This window comes from Toxotes jaculatrix, chromosome 1 (assembly GCF_017976425.1).
Source record: "Toxotes jaculatrix isolate fToxJac2 chromosome 1, fToxJac2.pri, whole genome shotgun sequence".
Taxonomy (NCBI): Eukaryota; Metazoa; Chordata; class Actinopteri; family Toxotidae; genus Toxotes; species Toxotes jaculatrix.
In genome coordinates, this window is record NC_054394.1 from 6,010,161 (window position 1) to 6,021,643 (window position 11,483).

General features: G+C 44.2%; 1 protein-coding gene across 1 annotated transcript; it reads left to right on the top strand.

The window, feature by feature from the left end:
* Positions 1-81: 81 nt before the first annotated feature.
* lrp3 (low density lipoprotein receptor-related protein 3) lies at positions 82-8,333 on the top strand. The gene is made up of 7 exons (XM_041039823.1): positions 82-142; positions 3,844-3,982; positions 4,070-4,275; positions 5,052-5,668; positions 5,937-6,409; positions 6,767-6,899; positions 7,497-8,333. The coding sequence occupies exons 1-7, from the start codon at positions 82-84 to the stop codon at positions 8,331-8,333; spliced, it is 2,466 nt and encodes an 821-aa protein (XP_040895757.1).
* Positions 8,334-11,483: the final 3,150 nt, after the last annotated feature.

An 11,483-nucleotide genomic window follows, 5' to 3' on the forward strand; every position in this document is an offset into this window, starting at 1 on the left:
GGGAGTTTGCTTGGAGGACACAGATGTCCGACAAACAGAGGAAACTGTGCCGGAGATAATAGCAGAAGTCCCCGCCGGACCATGGGACTGACGGAGCTGCTGCTCGGACTGCTGTGGTTCCGCTCTGCTGTGCTCTGTGCAGGTGAGAAAAAAACACAATGCATCCACACTGCTGTAATGTTTAAGTGGAGATCTGTTCACATCTTTGTTACATATCTGTGCGGTTCATAATGAAAATATGGCAGAATGCAAGTGATGCGAATTACCCAGGAAAATTCAGTGGACACCTTGTGTTTCTTGGTGATTGTTTTTCAGATCCTGTAGTTTCCAAAGCTTTAAACGCTGACTATCACAGCTGAACGCTCCTGTAACATCTCTCGTTCACCCCCCAATAGTGGTAGATGTTATTTTTCTCGCTGCTTTGTCCTGTGTCACTTTGATAAAGTGACATGAGACGAAATGTGTTGGCTGTTGTGATCGGGTGGCGTGAGAGGATGAGGCTATCATTCTGCAGAAACCTGCGGGGGTATTGATCTGTTGTGGGTAAATGATCGGGGTTAGTGTGGAAACATGGATGCTCTTTCACAAATGTGATGCTGCTATCAGCATTACATCACTGCTTCTCTGCAGCCAGTCAATCCTCCCCCCTCCTCCCCCTCTCTATTATCATATCCCTCTCTTTATTGGCGTGAAAATGAAGGAGAAAGCTGTCCAATAGGGAGGTTAGACTGTTACAGATTTTAAAGGTGTATGTGTGTGTGTCTGTGTGTGAGGAGAGAAGGGTTCTTGGGAGATACAGCCAGTTTACTCACACACCATGTAACACACACTACCCAGAACGCATGTTGGTGCTTGTTTGTGTCCTAGCACCTTTTCACACAAAGTACTAGGAGGATCAAAGTCACACACACACACATGTACAGCATTCTAATCAGCTTCAGACTTAGGGATCAGAAAAACTGATAGGAGTCATAGTGAGGTTGGCATCTCTTTATTTCATTTTTAGACACACTTTCAGAGCGTCAGTGGATTAAATTTTGCTTTTGAAAACAACAATGAAAAATTGCAGAGCTTAACTCTGTAACACAGCAAAATAAAATCTAAATTCAGAAACTTAATCCGCCCGTGTGTGTTTCTGAGGTTGTCTGTACAGTATATGTGGTGGAAAGTAAGTGAGTACATTTACTCTGTGTTCTCTACTTAAATACTGTTTTGAGGTACTCGTATTTTAATCAGGTTTTTCTAGTTTCTGATACTGATACTGTACCTGCACTTCCCCACATTTCAGAGGGAAATATTCTACTTTATGTATGTACGTATTTAACAGCTGTAGTTACCAGTTACTTTGAGTTTAAGGGTTTACCTAAAAAAGCATGATGGGCTCATAATATGTTATGCATTGCAGTGGTTTCCAACCCATTTGGCATGTGATGCCTTACAAAAGAGCAGTGTCTTCTTTGCTGTTTTTGTACTTGTTAGCTGAACTTAATGCATTAGGTCTCTGGTTTAAAATGCTGGAAAAAATCAGAACATCAAAGAGCAGAGTCTTCATCAAAGAAAAGAGCTAGAGCTGCACCCTGTCTTCAAAACCCATGTCCCGTAGCTCCAATGCATTCTGGTCAGTTGAGGCTACTGCGAGTAGTAGAGAAACTGGTACAGTGGATTTCTCTTTGAATGTATGTTGCTGTTCACTCAGCAAAGTAAGTGAAAGTTAAAAGGTTTTGACTTTGTGCACCGGCAGAAATAAAATTCAGCAACTTAACTAACCCAGACTCATGTAAGCACGAAGACGAGACTAAAAACCAGTGAACCAGTAACTTCTCAGAGAATCCTGAAGGTTTACCTTGTGCTGATTTGTCCAGCCTGCCACCATCAGATTATTCTGACAACTTTTGATTTTTAGTTTGAAGACAGAGGGAACTGCACTAGCGGTCATACTGTATGGACATCATAATGTACTAATGATCATAAAAGAATTAATTTAGGAAATTTGCTGTAGTGGAAAGCAGTCAAAACTATGATCAAGCTGCAAACCTGTGCAGCTCTACTTCACAGACTACTTCATCCAGTCTAACTTTGTTTGTTTGTTTGTTTGTGTGTGTGTGTGTGTGTGTGTGTGTGTGTGTGTGTGTGTGTGTGTGTGCTAAGCTAGCCATGTCTGGGTAGTCGATATCCATCACTGAGCTCTAAATGATTCCTGCCTCCGCCCCCCGTTTCACTGTGCTGACTGCACTGATTCATCAAGAAAGCTTGAAACAAACACACATACTCAGCAGAAGCGAGCAGACTCTCTGCTGTGTGTGAGTGTTGGATAATCATCGTTAAGCAGTTCAGCTAATGTTCTGTCTCTATGGTTCTTCTTAATTAAGGGGCTTGTTCGACAGCTTCTTCTTGCGTGTGTTTCGTTCCTACTGTGGCATTAAGCAGTAATGAGATGATTAAACATCAAACTTATTGCTCTATGTTCTTGTTCTCAGCATAAGAAAGAGAATAAAAATCCACCGATGTTACTCTCGTGTCACAATTCAAGGTCAAAACAAACAATAAGATTCAGTGCCTGTGCTCCACACAGGCCTGTGTCCTGTTCCTGGTGCTCCTCTGCACTGGCTCACACTGTGTTGTTCCCTGGAGCAATGGTGTGATGGCAGCAGGCGATGCTGTTGCCTTGGCTGCCAGTTTGACTGCTGCTGCTTCTGTTTTGGCCCCATGTGATCAGCTCAAAGCTCCCCTGAAAGGCACTTAGGTCATTTGTCTTGTTGAGAGATTGTTTTAAGGTTTTTTTTTTCTCTGATCAGAGACAAAAGATGAGAATTGAATAAAACAGTAAATATGTTTTTGATGAATGAAGCAGCAATCTGGTAACGCCCTTTAATGGATTCATTAATGGTACTTTCCTGGTACTTTATGTTTGAATGAAGGAACTAATATGAGTGAGTGAGTGAGTGAGTGTGTGTGTGTGTGTGTGTGTAGTGTGTGTCTGGCAGTAGCCGTATGGATCCTGCTGAGCATACATAAGTTCATGGTGAGTAAAGGAACGGATGATATCTCTCTTGTGAAAAAACAGTGCAGTTTCGCTCTTTAGAATTGAAGATGAAAAGGATTCCCCATGGTTATGTAAAACGCTCCACAGGACAAACATCATGGATTTACAGATGTGACATGTATATGGTGATATTTCTCTTATTGTCAACATTTTCTTTAAAAATGGCAAAACCAGCAATAAATTGATCCCAGTATCAAGTATTTTCTGAGCAACCAAAGCCTGAAATATCTTATCCCTCTTTGTCACAGAGCTCCATTGTTGTCCGAACACCATTAATAACACATCAGTGAGCTTCGCTGTTGCGCTGGGTGACATATTCTTTCATTACTATGAACACATACACCACCATGTTGCCGGAAATATATTTGTTCCTTCGGTATGATATAAATGTGGTTTGGGTGCAACTGTCAGGTTGGGAAATTGTTGACTTTAGCCATTTCATGGAATTTGTTGACAATAGCAAAAGTATAGAATATCGCCAGTCTTACCCTTTAACCAAGGCTCTGAAATTCTGCAGTCGCTCTCATTTTAATTTGTGCTGAATAAGAGCGCCTGTAAATTTGAATAATGAATGCATGTATGTGAAGCCAAGTTGTTTAATGACCATAGAAAAATTCATCTCTGTGGAGCACATTTACTCATTTTATCTCTGTTTATTCATGAAGACCTAACACTATGAAATAATAATATTTCTTCCAGGTCAGTGTTTTGTTGGTGAAACATGAACAACTACAAAAGGACTGCAGACACCGACCTCACTAATATGTGTTCACATCTCCCCCTGTCTCTTTGTTACCCAGCAGGCTGCAGTGAGCAGGTGGAGGTCCATACAGAGCGGAGGGGTGTGATCTACAGCCCCTCCTGGCCTTTAAACTACCCCCCTGGAGTCAACTGCAGCTGGCATATCCAGGGGGGTCACGGCGAGGTCATTACCATCAGGTAGAGTCACTAACACATACTCTGCTCTCCATACATGTGACATTTGTATTTGAGTAAGCTCCTCAGATGATCAATGATCTGCTACAGTTTCCGTAGCTTTGACCTGGCCGAGTCGGGAAATTGTCTGGGAGACTGGCTCCTGCTGACCCCTACGTGGAACGGGGAATCCAGGCTGTGCGGCTCCATCGTGCCTCCACCCGTCATTTCCACCAGGGGGCGTGTTTGGCTCTACTTCCACTCTCAAGCCAACAGCTCTGGGCAAGCCCAGGGCTTCCGCCTCTCTTACATCAGAGGTAAGCTGGACGAGGGAGGACATTCAGTTTATATTTTGTCCATTTCTTAACCCGAGTGAATCCAAATTTCTAGTTTTACAAGGAACAAAATGTAAACAATCTGAAATACAGACAATAAAATTGTCAGTGAAGTTGGAGCGAAAATTACCAGAGCCTTGAGCGTGATGGCTTATAATACTGTACTTTCATGTCTTCATGCCGTCATTTATCACACTAGTATTATAAAACCCTCTAAGTCCATGTCTGATCATAGCAGTATTTTTATTCCTGTTATGTTGCGTAGAAATATTTTCTCTCGTTGCTGGTCATTGTTGGGTTTTGACTCTACATAGACTCTTTTTCCTATTATCTGTGTCAGCTTTTGGCCACGATGAGCTGACGAAGGTCCACGGACCATCAGCAGCAACTCAGGGCCTGGGCTATAGAAGCACTCTTAGCCCATCCGTCCCTTAAGAGTAAGCACTCCAGGCCACAGGGCGCTAAGGGTGCTCAGGTGTATTATTACACACCAACTGAATTATTGTATTGTTTTTTCCTTACAAGTTATCAAATAAGTAATAACATATTCTGTTGCAGGTCCACATGTTTTCAGGATTTTTATAGTGGCTTTCAGGCAGTGTTTGTGTGTTTGTTCAGTACATCCAAATGATGATTTTTGAATGATTTCCTCTTTAAGATGTTGTGCGTGCGCTTGCTGCTAACTAGTGTGTTTTTGTCAGATCTTTCTCTCGAGTGATCGCCTGAGGTTCCAGTCTGTTCATTTCCATCCTCTGTAGGTCACCTGGGTCAGAGCAGCTGTCAGTCAGATGAATTCCTGTGTGGGAACGGGAAGTGTCTTCCTCGCTCGTGGAAGTGCAACGGTCAGGATGAATGCGGCGATGCCACCGATGAACGTAGCTGCTCCCCTCCTCCCACTGAGGCCCAGCATGGCGTCTGCCCCTTTGGCTCCCTGCCATGCACTGAGGTCCAGTCCACCCGCTGTCTGCCTGCTGCCCTGCACTGCAACGGAGCTCGAGACTGCCACGATGGAACTGATGAGCTGGGCTGCCCCGACACCACCTGTGGAAAACGCCTGGGGAACTTCTATGGCTCCTTTGCTTCCCCAGATTTTTTCCAGGCTAATCGCAGCGCTGTTACGGAGCTGAGATGTTCCTGGCTGCTGGACACCCAGGACCCCAAACCCATTGTGCTGCAGCTGGACCTGCAGCTTGGGCCCGGAGATTCACTGCATGTTTACAATGGCCTTCTGCAGCAGGCAGAGCATCTCTTACAGGTGTTGTCGTATCATAACAACAGGCGCCTGGCACTGCTGGAGTCGAGTCGGGGGCAGATGAGTGTGCTGTACATGGCTCAGCCTCACAGCCCTGGACGTGGCTTTAACGCCACATACCAGGTAGTTTAATGTGGGAATATTGTATCCTGTTTCTCAGAAAAGTCTAAATCTTTCATTCATCTCCATCTGTCCTTCTCAACTTAGGCTTTAAAACTCCTTCTTTAAACTTCTCCAAGGAAACATGTTAAGGATTAAATCGTTTTTTGAATAGTGTGTTTGGTAGAGGAAGTAACTGTTCTGTTGGTGCAGAGAACACAATCAGTCAGGCTCAGTACAAGTCGTCCTCTCTGTGTCTATACAGTGATCTGTTTCTCCTCCACCCTCCCAGGTCAAAGGTTATTGTTTTCCTGGCGAGCATCCCTGCGGCAGCGATCAGGGCTGCTACTCGGAGCGCCAGCGCTGCGATGGCTACTGGCACTGCCCGTCTGGCCGCGACGAGGAAGCCTGTCCGATGTGCCCTGATGGGGAGTTTCCCTGCGAGGGTGGTACCGGAGTGTGCTACCCGGCCTCAGAGCGCTGCAACAACCAGAAGAGGTGCCCGGATGGGTCAGATGAGAAGAACTGCTACGACTGCCAACCTGGAAACTTCCATTGTGGGACTAACCTCTGCATCTTTGAGACGTGGCGTTGTGACGGCCAGGAGGACTGCTTAGACGGGAGCGATGAGAGGGACTGCCTGGCTGCAGTACCCAGGAAAGTCATTACTGCCGCCCTGATCGGCAGTCTGGTCTGTAGTCTGCTGCTGGTCATTGCCCTCGGCTGTGCCCTCAAACTCCACTCGCTCAGGAGCAGAGAGTACAGGTGGAGAAACAACACCTCTGTCTTTCTTTACTCAGCATTTAATTCTGCTTCTTTGTTTTCCTTTTGATTTAATTTATGTCTGAATGAATTTGTCACCATAGCAACACATTTAAAATGTTTTATCTCCCAGGTTAAGTGAAGTCCAAAGATAAACTGTCACAGTCTGTTATTGCATCTTATTGCTGTTGATGGTGTAAATGCTGCACACGCTGCTGTGATTAAATTATTCATAGCCTTTCTCAAACTAAGATGTTTTTCTTTATCACTAACTCCCAACACTCAACACTTCAGTTCGCCTTCCTTCTGACTTGCTGTCTGTCTGCTCTCCTTATTCTCCTCTTTCGCTGTCCCCTGTAGAGCCTTTGAGACTCAGATGACTCGCATGGAGGCAGAGTTTGTTCAGAGAGAGGCTCCCCCCTCCTATGGTCAGCTGATCGCCCAGGGTCTCATCCCTCCAGTGGAGGATTTCCCAGTGTACAACCCCACCCAGGTAGCGCATTCACACATAATTCTGCCCTAAGGGAATTTGATACGGATGTGACAAACCAATTTTTGCATGGACAGAACTTTCTGCATGAAAGTGAGCAAGCATATTCCCCAAAATCTCAAGCGGCTCCTTTAAGCGTTTAGTGGGGTTGAACCCAGTCACATGAACACTATGTGCGTAATTGTGCGACTGCTGCACATGGTTTGAGACGTGATTACATTTGAGTGGCAAAATGGATCCTTGTAATCATCTTCTTGATACAGTGGAAAAATAATTTGGTTACTCAGAGGAAATGGTCTTTTGAGTTTGAAGCTTTGAGCTCAAAATCAAAATGCACCAACAGCTTTAATGGAGAATGGCTGCTCTGCTCCAGATGATTTCACTGTATAAACTTAAAACTGCCCACCAAGCCTAAACTACAGCTTTGTCTGGAACCAGGAGTGCAAGAGGACAAAAATAGACGAAAATTGCATTGCATTTACATGACATCTAGCTTTGCACCAGCACAAGAATAGGGCTGTAAGTGGCCACTTTATCTGGTAAACTGTAGAATTATAGTTTCTCTGTGTCTTCCTCTGTCTGCCCTCCGCCATCTTGCAGGCCTCCATGTTACAGAACCTGCGGCTGGCAATGCGCAGGCAGATCAGACGTCATTCCACGCGGCGCTCCACCTCCTCCTCCTCTCGACGGCGTCTCGGGCATCTGTGGAATAGCCTGTTCCGCAGTGGAGGGAGATCCAGAGGCCACGCCCCACTGCTGGATCCCCCTGGACCCACACAGGTCACACTGGGGCTCCACAGCTACCGGACTGTGGGGGAGCAAGGGCCTCAGGCCAGGGCCAGGGCTCATCTTGGGGATGAGGTTGACATGGCGGGTATGCCAGGCCCTTACTGCTCAGCCACCATGGACCTGCAGCCCTGCACACCGGAGAGCCCTGCCTCTCCTCTTTCCTCGCAGTCAGTAGACAGTCCAGAGGATGAGGAACCATCACCTGTCAGCAGGGAATTCACCAGGGCTCCACAGTCTGAGCCTCCCACTGCTGGTCAGAGTGACTCTTCGGCCCACAGTGGACTTCCCCGGACATCACAGGAAGCCTCTGTGCCCCTATGTCACCCTCGGGCATCAAGAAAACTGGTTCTGGAGCTTGCAGTTAACCTTAAAGGCGTTTCCTTGAGACGTTACTCTCCTTTAGGTCCCTTGTCCCCTGTCTCACCCCCTGTATTTCCCGGCTCTCAGACACCAACACCCCAGTCTCACCCACAGGGTCCAGAGGTGACTTCACCCACTGAGCCCTTGTCTTCTTCTGAGAAAGATGAGGACAGTGACAGAAGAAACAGGGATGAGAGGAGGAGGGAAGGCAAGACCAGGCTCTGCAGGTTCAGCAGGACCTATAGTGATGAGGGAGGAGATTCAGGGAGGGAGACAACTCCTTCCTGAATGTTTAGGAAGATGCTTTCCATTGCCTCACTCCGTTTAGACCTGGTGTTGACAATATCTGCCCTGCTGAAGTGTCCTTGAAATTTGTCCCCACCAGATCCAGGGTTCAGACCCTTACCTTAGCCAGCCACATGGCGGAGGTACAGTATCAGACCCAATAAAATATAATTAATTCATGTCCATTAAACACATTTAATGCTTAAAAATCTGCATATGCACAAAATTATGCACATGCAGCCTTTTCCTAAGATTAATAAAACCAGCATTGGTAGTGCTTTTGGTCTGTGTTGTAAAACTTTTTGTGTAGGACTCATGTTGACTCCCACTGTTAAATGCAGACAGACTTCCCTGTTTGACCTGTTTGGATATAAAACTTATCATGAGCCTGTTCCAGAAAATCACACTCAATTCTGGCCACCTGTACCAACATAATACTGGCAACATGTTTGCCAAAGCAGCCTTTGTGCCCTTACCCAGAGCCATTATACGCCGCTCTATACTGTGAACCATAAAAGCCTATGGAGTGATCACATATGAATTTATCAGATTAATCATCCTCTGTCTTATTCCCACTTTATTCTGTGAGGTGGTGTTATAATTATTATTGTGTGACACTTATAGACAGTCATAGGTGGCTGTCGTGTTAAAGGATAAAGCTGGCAATAGTTTATATTTTTGTTATTGTCAACATGTGTGAAAAGGCTAAAACCAACAATGTATTTGTCTGTCTGTTAATATTGTTTTGACTTCAGCTGCCTGTGCATATACTTGCATTTTCTATATAGGGTAAATCATTTTCAAAAACAACAGGGCGATGTAGTTTCCATGAAGCATGTCTCAAACAGAAGCAAGCAGTGCATTTGTTGGGGACTGTTTTCAGCCATGGATTAATACACATTTGGTGCACTGCTGAGTATTTGTGGCAGCAGGATGTTGTATGTGGCACTGAGTTAAATTAACTACAGTGTCCATGTTTGTGGTAATGAGAGAACATGCCACTACACAAACAATATTTGTCTGGAGGATTAATACATTGTTGGTTTTGGTCTTTGTTGACAGTAAGAAAAATGTAGAATATCACCACACTTAGCTTCTAAACTTAACTTTGAACCACTCAAAAGCAAAATTCTACATTTTGGGACATATTCTTATTTGCTTGAAGGCAGAGATTTAGAGGAGAAAACCGATACCAACCTCTTTGCTGTGTTTGTTAGACAAAAATATGGCTACACCAAGCCACTATCATAGATTAGACTGGAAATAGGATCAAACAGCTTGCCTGGCTCTGTTTGAAGATGTGCTCGTGAGCTTGGGAGGTCGGCAGATTTATGGCCTTCACAGAGAGCCGGGGTAGCTGTACCCCTGTTTCCAGTTTTTATGCTAAGCTAACGGGCAATAGCCTTATTTTTAACAATATGAGATTAGTATGAGATGCGACACGAACTCTTTAACAACAAATACGCTTAGTTTCCAACAACGTCAAACTATTCCCTTTAGCATCCCTGAATCATGCAGGAGTTCGATCATGCCAAACCTTTGTCAGTATTTATTCACATTCTTGTGCTAATCTTCTTCAGTGATACTCTGACCCTTTTTAACAAACATGAAGACCCTTTTCCTTAAAGTTTTGGAAGTAGTATCAATTGGTTTTTCAATTCAACATTTTTCACTTGATAAATCATCGATTTTAAAAAGCCAAACTTGGATGGAAGGTGTGATTGTGAGTCCATTTACAGAGAAGTCCGTTACTCTGCTCAGCTCCTCTTCCTGAAATTCAAACCCAACCTGTCCTCTGCAACCTTTTGCCACTTGAATGAATCCACCTGTGTGCTCTGATTTTCAATCAGTGCAGTGAGGAATTTCTGTGCATATCCAGGAAATATTGGGAAGAGAGGCGTCGGCTCGTAATATTGATTGTTTGTAGAGTCGTCTTCTTCCCAGTGGTACCTCTGCAGTCCTGCGGACCCCACACTGGCCACTGCGGACGTCTGGACTGATGGTTTAAGTGGACAATCACAATGTATGCTGTGGAATTTTGATCTGACATTAAAGCAAAGACTTCTATTTTTCAGTCCTCAGTGGAAACCTACACTAGTTCTTCTTTATATTTCTCTTTCTGCCTTGACAAACACTGAAATTAAACCTGGTCACCTTGAGTGTGTAAGGCTTTTTGTAGAGCTTGTCTGTCCAAGGTATGACACTGGTAACCTTTTGCTAATCACTGTTGGACTTAAAGAATGTACCTGTTTCGTTTTTGTTGAAATCAGTGAATTTCTCCCTCTTTTACTGCAGGATATTGGTGGTGAACAGAAATGTCAGATAAGCTGTATTGGAAGGGAGAGCATGGGAAATGACCAGAAGCCAAATTCTGGTTGATTTTTTTAGCTGCAGTGTCAGGTTTCAGTACTAAATACACTGTCTTTCCTGCTGTTTTTTTTAAGCGAGCTAAACGTGCCATTCTACCCTCATGAGCTTTGTCATAAACAGCTGCTACATGTTATGTGCCATTAGAGATGTCTCCATACCCCTCCCCAAGGACCTGTTCTTATTCCTTTTCCCTTCTTTGAAAAATGGAGAAAATCACAAATCACTTTACTCATTCCTAGTCTTACACATTTTGTGCTCTTCTTCCATTGTACCTTGCCGTTTTAAGTTCAAAGCCTGTCAGTCCATATTTGACTTAAAGTGAAAGCGTTAGCTGCTGTTTGGAAAGAAAAAGTCACACCTCTGCAGAAAGTACGTCCTTACTTGCTTCGTGATGTACAGATGTGTTCTTAATGCCTTAATGGTTTTTCCTTGCCATTGTAATGATCGTGGACAGTTTCATGAAACACAGCTGTGGTTTACATGTTTGAAGAGATTAGACTTGACTGTGTGTCTGAACATAGATGTATGATATTACATGCAATTGGTACAACAGACTGCTATGGAAGTATAGTGCACTACTGTATCAGGAATCTTGTCTCTGGGATTATTATGGCAGGAGAGATAGGGAAAAGAAAATGTGTCTTCGAGTGACCTTAACTCAGTGTATTTACATGTGTATTTAAGTGATAATCTGGAAGATTCTTGTTTATTCTGATTTTGAAGAATCTGTAATAATTTGTATCACATAAGTGTGGTTTGCCAACATATTATAGAAGATGATTT

What these genes read in the sequence shown, in the direction of transcription:
- lrp3 (XM_041039823.1), top strand. Translation starts at nt 82, where the DNA reads ATGGGACTGACGGAGCTGCTGCTCGGACTGCTGTGGTTCCGCTCTGCT. An exon ending in GGCGAGGTCATTACCATCAG is followed by an intron (nt 3,983 to 4,069) that starts GTAGAGTCACTA and finishes GATCTGCTACAG; the next exon opens with TTTCCGTAGCTTTGACCTGG. An exon ending in GCTTTAACGCCACATACCAG is followed by an intron (nt 5,669 to 5,936) that starts GTAGTTTAATGT and finishes CCACCCTCCCAG; the next exon opens with GTCAAAGGTTATTGTTTTCC.